Source organism: Schistocerca nitens, chromosome 1 (assembly GCF_023898315.1).
Source record: "Schistocerca nitens isolate TAMUIC-IGC-003100 chromosome 1, iqSchNite1.1, whole genome shotgun sequence".
Lineage (NCBI taxonomy): Eukaryota > Metazoa > Arthropoda > Insecta > Orthoptera > Acrididae > Schistocerca > Schistocerca nitens.
In genome coordinates, this window is record NC_064614.1 from 473730130 (window position 1) to 473742550 (window position 12421).

At 43.1% G+C, this 12421-nt stretch overlaps 1 protein-coding gene and 1 pseudogene across 1 annotated transcript in view; one reads left to right on the forward strand and one right to left on the reverse strand.

The window, feature by feature from the left end:
• LOC126254250 (solute carrier family 22 member 7-like) overlaps positions 1 to 12421 on the forward strand; it is a 156384-nt gene that overhangs the window by 44067 nt on the left and 99896 nt on the right. The window contains exon 5 of the mRNA XM_049955300.1: positions 7356 to 7524. Coding sequence (XP_049811257.1) covers positions 7356 to 7524 — 169 coding nt within the window. The remainder of the gene's footprint in view (positions 1 to 7355; positions 7525 to 12421) is intronic.
• On the reverse strand, positions 1558 to 1675 carry LOC126207723 (5S ribosomal RNA; annotated as a pseudogene).

A 12421-nucleotide genomic window follows, 5' to 3' on the forward strand; every position in this document is an offset into this window, starting at 1 on the left:
TGGAACTGCAGTTTAACGTCTTGATGACGTCGAGGCTATTACAAACGAACCACTTCTGATCACCGCATGTTGTTCGAACTTGCTACAGTAAATTAGTTTAGATATTAATCTCACAAGCCAGAACATTAGTCACCCATTAAAGAGCAGAGTGGTCGCTTTGGTGCGCTGGTGACGGTATAAAATTTCCAACAAATCTCTGTACATCTAATGTCATTAAATAATTCCTCCAGAAATACTATGATAACTGTCTCAAGTGAGAACATCGATTGTTAAGGTGTCACGAATTATAATTTATTCAAACACTCAGTAACAATGAACACTTTTGATGACGTTCAGCATTTCAGTTTACATGTCACAATTTGCTACCGATAGGTTGCATACTGGAACTTAAGCAATGACCGATCGCGGCATGGACACGCTATAAAAGCATTAATACGGCCACCGGACAGTGCCGACGAATGCACTATCCAAGCTCGCTTCACTTCGCCCTAGCCGAGAGACGAACTGCAACTAACTGGCACCACAAGAATAACTGGTCCCCAGCATATTGTCAACAAGCAGAGAGTAGGTTATACTGGTAGCCACGGGTACAACACGCTCAATGGAGAACTTGAGCGATAAATATATAAGTCATTAACATACGGCAAGTACATTGCCATGTGAGGACACTGTACCCTCACGAGCTCTATACCTGACAAAAGTCATGGCAGTGAAGTGATACGTATATGCCAGTTGGCTGTACGGAATCAGCGCAGTAACATGGGTGAACGTGAGACGTCACAAAATGGTAGAAATGTGCACTCGTGCTTGGACGTTCCCATAAGTATACCGTGAACAAAGTTGTGTGTTCTGTTGGTATATCAACGCGGACTGTCCAACGCGCCTCAAGACTTGGTCTACCGCCTTCAGTCATGTGACGGCTTACGAACGGTGGTCATGAAGAGACAGGAAGCGGTGACGAGCTTCATGCTGTCACGTCTTCGTATGAAGCATTTCTATAACGATTGGAATTCACGATATCCAGTGTGTTTGGCGCTACACGATAAGTTCGCTTATTTGGATAAGAGCGTATGGAGCCTGAAGATGGCAAAATGAATTGCTGAAACTGTTTGCTTTGAGAATAAAATAAAATATATTAAAGTATACGGCTGTTGGTGAAGTTTATTGACATTAAAAAGTTTCGTACCTTGTCAAAGGCAATCTCTTTCAAATCGGACAGGTGTAAATGCTGTCGGCGAGTGCAGATCCATCTCAACGTTTCCGATCGAACATTGCGAAGGGACCAGCATGCAGTGGGTATATGGAGTCGCTTACCTCGCATAAAGCCATTGATCACTAAAAAAACTAAACTCCTCCCGCACATGCCATGAAGGCCCAAAGCTACCGACTGGCCGCCGTGTCATCCTCAGGCCACAGATGTCACTGGATGCAGATACTGAGGGGCATGTGATCAGCACACCGCTCTCCCGGTCGTAGGTCAGTTTTCGAGACCGGAGCCGCTACTTCTCAATCAAGTAGCTCCTCAGTTTGCCTCACAAGGGCTGAGTGCATCTCGCTTGCCAACAGCGCTCGGCAGACCGGATGGGCACCCATCCAAGCGCTAGCCCAGCCCGACAGCGCTTAACTTCGGTGATCTGACGGGACCCGGTGTTACCACTGCGGCAAGGCCGTTGGCAAAGCCATTGATCGCAATGGCACACAGAACTGCTCGTCTTCAATAGCCAAACAACACAATCACCAGGCAGTACTGGACGCGTGTAGTGTGGCCCGACGAGTGGTGATTCCGCCTCTTTGCGAACGAGAGAGCCTCCTACCCATGGCCGAGCCTTCATCCGCACAAGCGACTTACCATCTGCCGCCCTCCCCCTCCTCCATTTTCCCTCGTAGACTTTCACCAATGTTAGTTTCCGCCACTAATTGTGATACACGCTTCATACTAATCTCGCAGCTTGTCGCCCCAAGCGGTGGCCACTAATACGTCCCGCATTAAGCCCGGGGTGGACGTACATGTTTCACAATTCATATTAGACACCTCTAAAGGTTGTAGAGGGGACGTAGTATATCAAATTTTACAAAGGAACCCATGCCCGGAAACGTCGTCCAGCGCCGCTACAGACCGTCAAAGCTATTGGTGCCGGCACCTGTAAATGTATGTATATACAGGGTGTTCCCATGATAATGTTAAAAACTTTCTGAGATGATAGAAAAGGATAAATGCATCAATTTGAGGTAAGCGTCCCCGCATCGGAAACGAACGAGTCGAAAGCTATAAGCAAAAACGGTCCTGATACCTCTGCCACTGGAATACATATACTGGTACTGTTGCTTCTCATATTGTAGGGTAGGCAACTGTCAGAGGAGGTAGTATGGACCAAAGCGAGGAAAAAATGTCTAGTAAACATGCGCTCTAAAGTGCATATGAGCACTTTTTCAATAAAGGAGATGTGTTTCATAGTAGCAAAGATGAACAATGCTCATAGCTCCTGTGGTTGTCCGCAGACGAATCTGGTTCCAGCACGATGGAGCCCCGGCTCACTTCAGTCAAAACGTCAGGAACCGCATGGACACTGTCTACGGCCAGCAGTGGATAGGACGGAGCGGCCACGGCGTTCTCGCGGTCTCCCGGTTTAACCTGCGTGGATTTTTTCTTGTGCGGTCATATGAAAAGCTTGGTGTACGAGAGCCCGTCACATCTGAAGTAGATCTAGTTGCCCGCGTGTCTGTTGCTGCTGGACATGTGATCGGCATGCCTGACGCCTTTTGTAATGCTCACCGATCCATACGCCGTAGCTGTGAATCGTGTATCACTGTTGCTGGCCGCTCTTTCGAGCAGCTCTTGTAAACTATTAATAAATTCTGGTGTCATTTGTCTTTATACGCCTTTTCAGTATCTGTGAGTCATACTGCTGTACGAGCTAGCGCTGTAATGTGTCATTACTACACACATGTTCATACTAAATCTGCTTATTTTGGTCCCCTCTTCCTGCCCTTACATTTTTGACGTATTGTTTAGGACCACTCCGTATATATAAATTCTTGAGATTTTTTATAACCAAGTTTCCCTATTATTAAATTTATAAAAATTATATATTACACATATTAAAAATACGTATATAAAAAAACGCGTATTCCAATGCAACGTTGTGTCAAAACTGCAAAGCATTCGCTCAAAAATTTTGAGAGAGTTGAGTTTAGGAACATTTATAGTTTCTGCGTAAGTACAAACGCTATGCTCGTTTCTTCAAAACTTCACATCTCCGGAACTTCTTCTCGGATTGCTTTGAAATTTTGATACAACATTGCACTCGAATATTCACGTGTCTTCACATACCTATTGGAATGCCATTTGGTATATGTGTAATATATGAGTACTAAAAGGAAAACGTTAGAAAAATGTAAATATTGGTTTGCTTAAAGTCGTTAATCCCCGAAAGTTCTTGACCGATCGCTTCTTATTTTAGATGGAACGTTGGATTCTAATACTGGCGTGTTGTTGTTAGGTACCTAATTCTTCAGTGATATATAAAGATTTTAAATAAATCGGAAAAGTACATTTTGAGATTTTTGGTAACAAAAGTTTTCCATTTATATATATATATATATATATATATATATATATATATATATATATATATATATATGGTGGTCCATTGATAGTGACCGGGCCACATATCTCACGAAATAAGCATCAAACGAAAAAACTACAAAGAACGAAATTCGTCAAGCTTGAAGGGGGAAACCTGATGGCGCTATGGTTGGCCCGCTACATGGCGCTGCCATAGGTCAAACGGATATCAGCTGCGTTTTTTTTGTTGCTTTTTTTAAAATGAACCCCCATTTTTATTACATATTCGTGTAGTACGTAAAGAAATATGAATGTTTTAGTGGGACCACTTTTTTCGCTTTGTGACAGATGGCGCTGTAATAGTCAAAAACATATGGCTCACAATTTTAGACAACAATTGGTAACAGGTAGGTTTTTTAAATTGAAATACAGAACGTAGGTACGTTTGAACATTTTGTTTCAGTTGTTCCAATGTGGTACATGTATCCTTGTGAACTTATCATTTCTGAGAGCGCATACTGTTACAGCGTGATTACCTGTAAATACCACTTTAATGTAATAAATGCTCAAAATGATGTCCGTCAACCTCAATGCATTTGGCAATACGTGTAACGACATTCCTCTCAACAGCGAGTAGTTCGCCTTTCGTAATGTTCGCACATGCATTGACAATGCGCTGACGCTTGTTGTCAGGCGTTGTCGGTGGATCACGATAGCAAATATCCTTCGACTTTCCCCACAGAAAGAAATCCGGGGACGTCAAATCCGCTGAACGTGCGGGCCATGGTATGGTGCTTCGACGACTAATCCACCTGTCATGAAAATATGCTATTCAATACCGCTTCAACCGCACGCGAGTTATGTGCAGGACATCCATCATGTTGGAAGTACATCGCCATTCTGTCATGCAGTGAAACATCTTGTAGTAACACTGGTAGAACATTACGTAGGAAATCAGCATACATTGCACCATTTAGATTGCCATCGATAAAATGGGGGCCAATTATCCTTCCTCCCATAATGCCGCACCATACATTAACCCGACAAGGTCGCTGATGTTCCACTTGTCGCTGCCATCGTGGATTTTCCGTTGCCAAATTGTGCATATTATGCGGGTTTACGTTACCGCTGTTGGTGAATGACGCTTCGTCGCTAAATAGAACGCGAGCAATAAATCTGTCATCGTCCCGTAATTTCTCTTGTGCACAGTGGCAGAATTGTACACGACGTTCAAAGTCGTCGCCATGCAATTCCTGGTGCATAGAAATATGGTACGGGTGCAATCGATGTTGATGTAGCATTCTCAACACCGACGTTTTTGAGATTCCCTATTCTCGCACAATTTGTCTGCTACTGATGTGTGGATTAGCCGCGACAGCAGCTAAAACACCTACTTGGGCATCATCATTTGTTGCAGGTCGTGGTTGACGTTTCACATGTGGCTGAACACTTCCTGTTTCCTTAAATAATGTAACTATCCCGCGAACGGTGCGGACACTTGGATGATGTCGTCCAGGATACCGAGCAGCATACATAGCACACGCCCCTTGGGCATTTTGGTCACAATAGCCATACATCAACACGATATCGACCTTTCGCGCAGTTGGTAAACGGTCCATTATAACACGGGTAATGTATCACGAAGCAAGTACCGTCAGAACTGGCGGAATGTTATGTGATACCACGTACTTATACATTTGTGATTACTACAGCGCCATCTATCACAAAGCGAAAGAAGTGATCCAACTAAAACATTCATATTTCTTTACGTACTGCACGAATATGTAATAAAAATTGGCGTTCCTATTTAAAAAAACGCAGTTGATATCCGTTTGACCTATGGCAGCGCCATCTAGCGGGCCAACCATAGCGCCATCTGGTTTCCCCCTTCAAGCTAGACGAGTTTCATTCTTTGTAGTTTTTTCGTTTGATGCTTATTTCGTGAGATATGTGTCCCGGTCACTATCAAAGGACCACCCTGTATATACAGGGTGTTACAAAAAGGTACGGCCAAACTTTCAGGAAACATTCCTCACATACAAATAAAGAAAAGATGTTATGTGGACATGTGTCCGGAAACGCTTAATTTCCATGTTAGAGCTCATTTTAGTTTCGTCAGTATGTACCGTACTTCCTCGATTCACCGCCAGTTGGCCCAATTGAAGGAAGGTAATGTTCACTTCGGTGCTTGTGTTGACATGCGACTCATTGCTCTACAGTTTGGGCAGGCATTGTTGGTGATGTCTTGATTGGGCCCCATGCTCTTCCACCTACGCTCAATGGAGCACGTTATCATGATTTCATACGGGATACTCTACCTATGCTGCTAGAACATGTGCCTTTACAAGTACGACACAACATGTGGTTCACACACGATGGATCTCCTGCACATTTAAGTCGAAGTGTTCGTACGCTTCTCAACAACAGATTCGGTGACCGATGGATTGGTAGAGGCGGACCAATTCCATGGCCTCCACGCTCTCCTGACCTCAACCCTCTTCACTTTCACTTATGGGGGCATATGAAAGCTCTTGTCCTCGCAACCCCGGTACCAAAGGTAGAGACTCTTCGTGCTCGTGTTGTGGACGGCTGTGATACAATACGCCATTCTCCAGGGCTGCATCAGCGCATCAGGGATTCCATGCGACGGAAGGTGGATGCATGTATCCTCGCTAACGGAGGACATTTTGAACATTTCCTGTAACTAAGTGTTTGAAGTCACGCTGGTACGTTCTGTTGCTGTGTGTTTCCATTCCATGATTAATGTGATTTGAAGAGAAGTAATAAAATGAGCTCTAACATGGAAAGTAAGAGTTTCCAAACACATGTCCACATAACATATTTTCTTTCTTTGTGTGTGGGGAATGTTTCCTGAAAGTTTGGCCGTACCTTTTTGTAACACCCTGTGTATGCCATGTATAAAAATATAAACGGAAAACTTTTGTTAGCAAAAATCTCAAAATGTACTTTTCCGATTTATTTAAAATCTTTATATATCACTGTAATAAACGTTACATCATTGTGATAAACGTTTAGACACATATAGACTACACACTTAGTAATGTATATAAAAAAACCATACGGTAGCGGAATGTTGTTAACAAACAGGGAAGCTGTATTTATGGCTTACTGGTTTATAACTAGAATACTACTACAGAATCTGAATTTGCATTAACAGTAAACAAATTTCAAGGTCAAAGAGAGGCGGGAAGGGGCGGATGGACAGAGAGGTGGGAGGAAATGGACACAGAAAAGGAAGAAGGAGATGGAGAGAAAGGGAGGAGGAGAAGATGGACAGAGAAAGGGGGAGGAGATGATGGACTGAGAGAGGAGGAGAGAGGATGGGCAGGAGGGGATGAGTGAGAGTGTGTGGGGAAGGAGAAAATGGACAGAGAAAGGGGGAGAAGGTGATGGACAGGGAGGGGGTGGAAAGGGGGTAGGAGGAGATGGAGAGAGAGGGGGGAGGGGGTGATGGACAGAGAGGGAGGAAGGCAGGGGATATAAACAAAGAAGGGGGAGGGGGAGATGGACAGAGACAGCAGAGAGGAGATTAGGATGTGTAACCATTTCCTAGACATGTTAGAAACGCATGCTTTCTTTTTTCTTTCTTTTCCATTTAAACGGACTGAGCCACAGCAAAGCGTTGTTGAATACAACTAGCTAGCTTATAATTACGTGAAGCCTCTAGAGTATACTGGTCTGTTCCTATAGAGAAATGCTCGATGTATCTAGCAAGTAAATAATTCTTTACTTGTACATAGAGTAACCTCGACGTACGTGCCGCCCACAGGCATGGAGGTGTGCGACGAGGAGACTAAGGGCCGCGTGATGATGATGCAGTGCCTGGCGTGGACGCTGGGCATGCTGGTCATGCCCATGGTGGCGTGGCTCTGCCGCGACTGGGTGCCCTTCATGCTCGCCACCTCCATACCACTCGGGCTCGCCGTCTTCCTGCACAGGTAAGCCGTCGCCGACAGTGTGTGTCAATGTAGCACTAAAGTACGAGAAGCGACTGAAGGCTACCTCATGCCTAACTGTTCGAGCAACTTACGTGACTTACTGCATAGGTCAGCAATTATTTTCGCAAGTTATCACCATTTAGATCAATCATCTTCCTAACTCAGAAAAGTATGTAAGAGCAATGCAGCATACCCGATAAATAGTTTCCTGCAAGCCCTCTTTCGAAAGTCATCAATCTAACCATTCCTCTGTATCTGACAAATTTGTAAATATGTTAGAAGGAATTGAAAATACACAAATAAAACTTAAATATCCTCGAAAACGACACCAGGCAAAAAGAAAAGTACCACGTCAATTTAGTAAAGGTACCAAGTGCCACTACAGATTGTGCGATACAAATTTAACCCTATGCTTACCAGAAAATTTCCACAGTGTTGCCTACCAGTCGCGCTGCTCAGATCCGTGTTGTTTAAACTGCCATAAAATGTCGCTATTTTGACCACTTATGATGTGAATGACTTTTGAAGTGTAAATACTTTTTAAATACTTTTATTTACTTAAATTTTATATTTAAAAACTTAATTCCTATAATCCATTAAATTTCGGGCATGCAGCCGCGCAAATAAAATTTCTTCTACTGATATTTCGGCCGCGTATCGTCCGGCCATCTTCAGAGAGAGTCACAAGACTGACGACAGGGTGCCAAGCACGGCCTTATATGCTCCACCGCGGCGGTACTTCGCATGCGGGTCACAGATGCTGGTCGGCGGCAGAGACATACGCTTACACATGCGCCGCCTGTGGTGAAGGCGTACGTACATTCGATGTGCTTATCGATGTTTGATCGGCGGCGGTGACACGATGACGACTTCTCTGCAATTTAATTACTCCAAGAGCCGGATTCCATGCTTTGTCCAAATTAAAACCATTATCTCTGTTTATTAAATTGTTTGCTAATCGAATTTCTATAGCTTCCTTGAATACAGATTCCCAAAAAGAAGAGGTGGATGTTAAAATCTTCACATCACTGTAATTCATGGAATGACCCGTATCAATACAATGTTCGGCCACAGCTGACTTGTCTGGTTGTAATAAGCGTGTGTATCTTCGGTGCTCCACACACCTCTCATGAACGGTGCGTGTTGTTTGACCAATGTATGACTGCTCACAATTTCCGCAAGGAATCTGGTACACACCCGCCTTACGAAGCAGTAAATCGTCCTTCATAGAGCCGAGTAAAGCCGCAATCTTCGTGGGGGGCCGGAAGATCACCTTAACACAGTGTTTCTCAAGAATACGGCCTACCTTTGAAGAAAGAGCACCCACATAGGGCAGAAACGCCCTAGATCTGAAGAAATTACCATCTTCTTCCCCATCACATACCTGCTTTTTAGGTTTTGCATCGAATGCTCTACGAATTCGTAGAGCATTCGATGCAAAACCTAAAAAGCAGGTATGTGAGGGGGAAGAAGATAGTAATTTCTTCAGATCTAGGGCGTTTCTGCCCTATGTGGGTGCTCTTTCTTCAAAGGTAGGCCGTATTCTTGAGAAACACTGTGTTAAGGTGATCTTCCGGCCCCCCACGAAGATTGCGGCTTTACTCGGCTCTGTGAAGGACGATTTACTGCTTCGTAAGGCGGGTGTGTACCAGATTCCTTGCGGAAATTGTGAGCAGTCATATATAGGTCAAACAACACGCACCGTTCATGAGAGGTGTGTGGAGCATCGAAGATACACACGCTTATTACAACCAGACAAGTCAGCTGTGGCCGAACATTGTATTGATACGGGTCATTCCATGAATTACAGTGATGTGAAGATTTTAACATCCACCTCTTCTTTTTGGGAATCTGTATTCAAGGAAGCTATAGAAATTCGATTAGCAAACAATTTAATAAACAGAGATAATGGTTTTAATTTGGACAAAGCATGGAATCCGGCTCTTGGAGTAATTAAATTGCAGAGAAGTCGTCATCGTGTCACCGCCGCCGATCAAACATCGATAAGCACATCGAATGTACGTACGCCTTCGCCACAGGCGGCGCATGTGTAAGCGTATGTCTCTGCCGCCGACCAGCATCTGTGACCCGCATGCGCAGTACCGCCGCGGTGGAGCATATAAGGCCGCGCTTGGCACCTTGTCGTCAGTCTTGTGACTCGCTCTGAAGATGGCCGGACGATACGCGGCCGAAATATCAGTAGAAGAAATTTTATTTGCGCGACTGCATGCCCGAAATTTAATGGATTATTCATTACGCCGCGAGAAGTTGAAAATGCACAATTCCTATGCTTTCACTAGTGGTTTTTATTCTTACTGCAAATTTGTGTAAGGTCTGCAGACAACAGCAGAATGTCCCAAGCATACAGGTTTGGTGCGCTTATAACATGTAATTTGCTTTTCTATTTTTCTTCTCTAAACAATATGCACATCTTCTTTTCTTAGCTGTTGGTTTCACTGCCGTTCCTGGATCCGTGCTACTAATGAATTCATTCACTTCTTTACCCCTGCTAGTTGCTTTTCCAAATTGATGATGTAAGTCCGACATCTCATTTCTTAATAATCCAGATTATGCATTCATTACACTTACATCAATCATGTTGAAGAAAATCACCAATGGCCAGGGCCTTGTTTTTCCCTTCACACTAGCATCCTATCTTTTGGTCCATGGTGTCAACATCGCCCTTTGTGGCATTGTCTGTCATTATAACTTCAGGCTTCTTTACTTATGATGATGACACGGTTGGTTGGTCATGAAGAGAGCTAAGGACTGGAATAACTTTGTTTTTCTTAAGAATATAAGAGGCTCTCATCACATCTAGTTGAAAACCAAATAAGTTAGAGTATACTTCACGTCCTTTAGGTGTAATAAAATCGGCGGGCAGTTCAACTTTGTTTTTTTCGGATAGTACCGATTAGTGTCAGATGTTTTGACAGCAAATAATGAGCTAAATTGAGAGATGTAAAAAAAATTATGACAGGTGATATTATGTTCAGACTTTTCAGATTCAATCACTTGGGTTTTCAGTACATTCTCTCTAAGTCGTACTGTTCTGGTTCCTTCCTCCTTTCCTAAATACACGTTCATCTTCCAGCACAGGATCGCTGCACTGTCACAAATTGCCCAGAACTTTATTCCTTATCTACCAGGTTTTGATCGGATGTATTGTCGAAATTAACAGCGATCTCGAAATGTAACCTACTGTCCATCCAGGATCATGCACCATCCTGGAATGTGGCATCCCTAAAGGGTAATTTCCCTCATCTCAAAAACTTCTCTGGTTCCAATTTGCTACTTGACCTGTGTTCACTTTGGGTTGCTGGATTGTCAAATTGCAACGCCCTGAGAACATCATAGAAGCGGTTGTGAGACATAATTTTACTGAAAGTAGTCGGCCATTCTCAGTATTCCAGAGCTGATGATATCTTCATTTCTTAACTTGAAAACTCCAGTCAGGAAAAGAACACCAAAGAACTTTCTCATTTCATGAATATCCATGTCCACCCAGTCCTCGTAAATGATTGAACGTTGCTTGCTAGTCCACGTACACATTTTGTCAATGAGGGATATACGAAAGAACAACATAAAAAAAGTTCTTCCTTATCACACTTACTAACCGAATAACTTAGGTCCCTGCTCTTCTTTCAAACCACTCTTCTTTCTCCGCTTGCCAGACATTCCAACTTGAGGAGCTGTAGCCCATATTTTATTCCCATAACGAGAAACAATAATTCACACTCAAGAGAATTTCCATTAAATTGTTATTCTCCATCTTTGTAAAGGGATTCTTCATTATCTCCATCTTCGTGAAGTTCTGAGTTCCCAGCGACAACTACCACATTATCATCACCATTGGAAGATTCGCGTTCACTAGGTGGGTTTTCAGAATCAGGAGACTGTTCCAGCAATTCCCCTATCTTCTCACGTGATAGTCCTCTTCTCCATAACATTTTTAGTTTGTTGAACAGACAACTGTTATGAAATAACGCACCAAAATAAACATATGGTTGTCACAAGGAGGACTGTTGAACATCTGATGTAACAGATGGTGCGAGTTCTGTACGGGAGCAAACGTGCACCAACACTTTAGCACAAAGCCATAGGTTAATTTTTATAATTGTTTCCAAAATTGTGACTAACTTAACAAATTAGGAAAACTCATAAAATTTCATTAAAATAAAATACGTAGTTACTAATAGAGAAGGTATGAAACATCACGGACGGACCTCTGAAGCCCGATGGTAGGTAGGAAGTGCACCAGACAGTGAAAAGCAAAATAAGTACGAGTAATATCCATCGACAGGCAGTGTTTGTATGTGTAATATGTGAATGAAATACTGTAGTTAAGAAACATAAGTTGACGTCAGTCCGAAAACGGCATCCATCATAAGGCAGCATAATTAGTAACAAATATCATATTTCGTAATTTGCTGCCCAATGTTATATGCCTCAGCAATTAAACGAAATGTAAATTCCTTTCATTGACATTTCTCATCAGTGCAACAATTTAAGGAAATAAATTTCCCACGAAAGATATTAATTAGTCATGTTGAAGCGACATATCTCCATAGAGCTACGAGGGAAGATCGGAAAGTAACGCACAATAATTCTATTATCAAAAAGTTTAATAGGTAACAAAACAAAATCACAATTGAACTTACATATTTTACCTAATTTTCCACACGGTCACCAACGTTCTCATCATATTTCTCCCATCGTGGTACCATTTGGTTGGAGTATAGCTATCCGCGGACTGCTGATTTCACTTCCGCTTCTGTCGCAAGGCGTTGGCCGGTCAGATTTCTTCACGGGACGAAACAAATGAAAGTCCGACGGTGCAAGGTCAGAACTGTATGGTGGATGCTGGAGAGTCTCCCACCCAAATTCGGCGACTTTC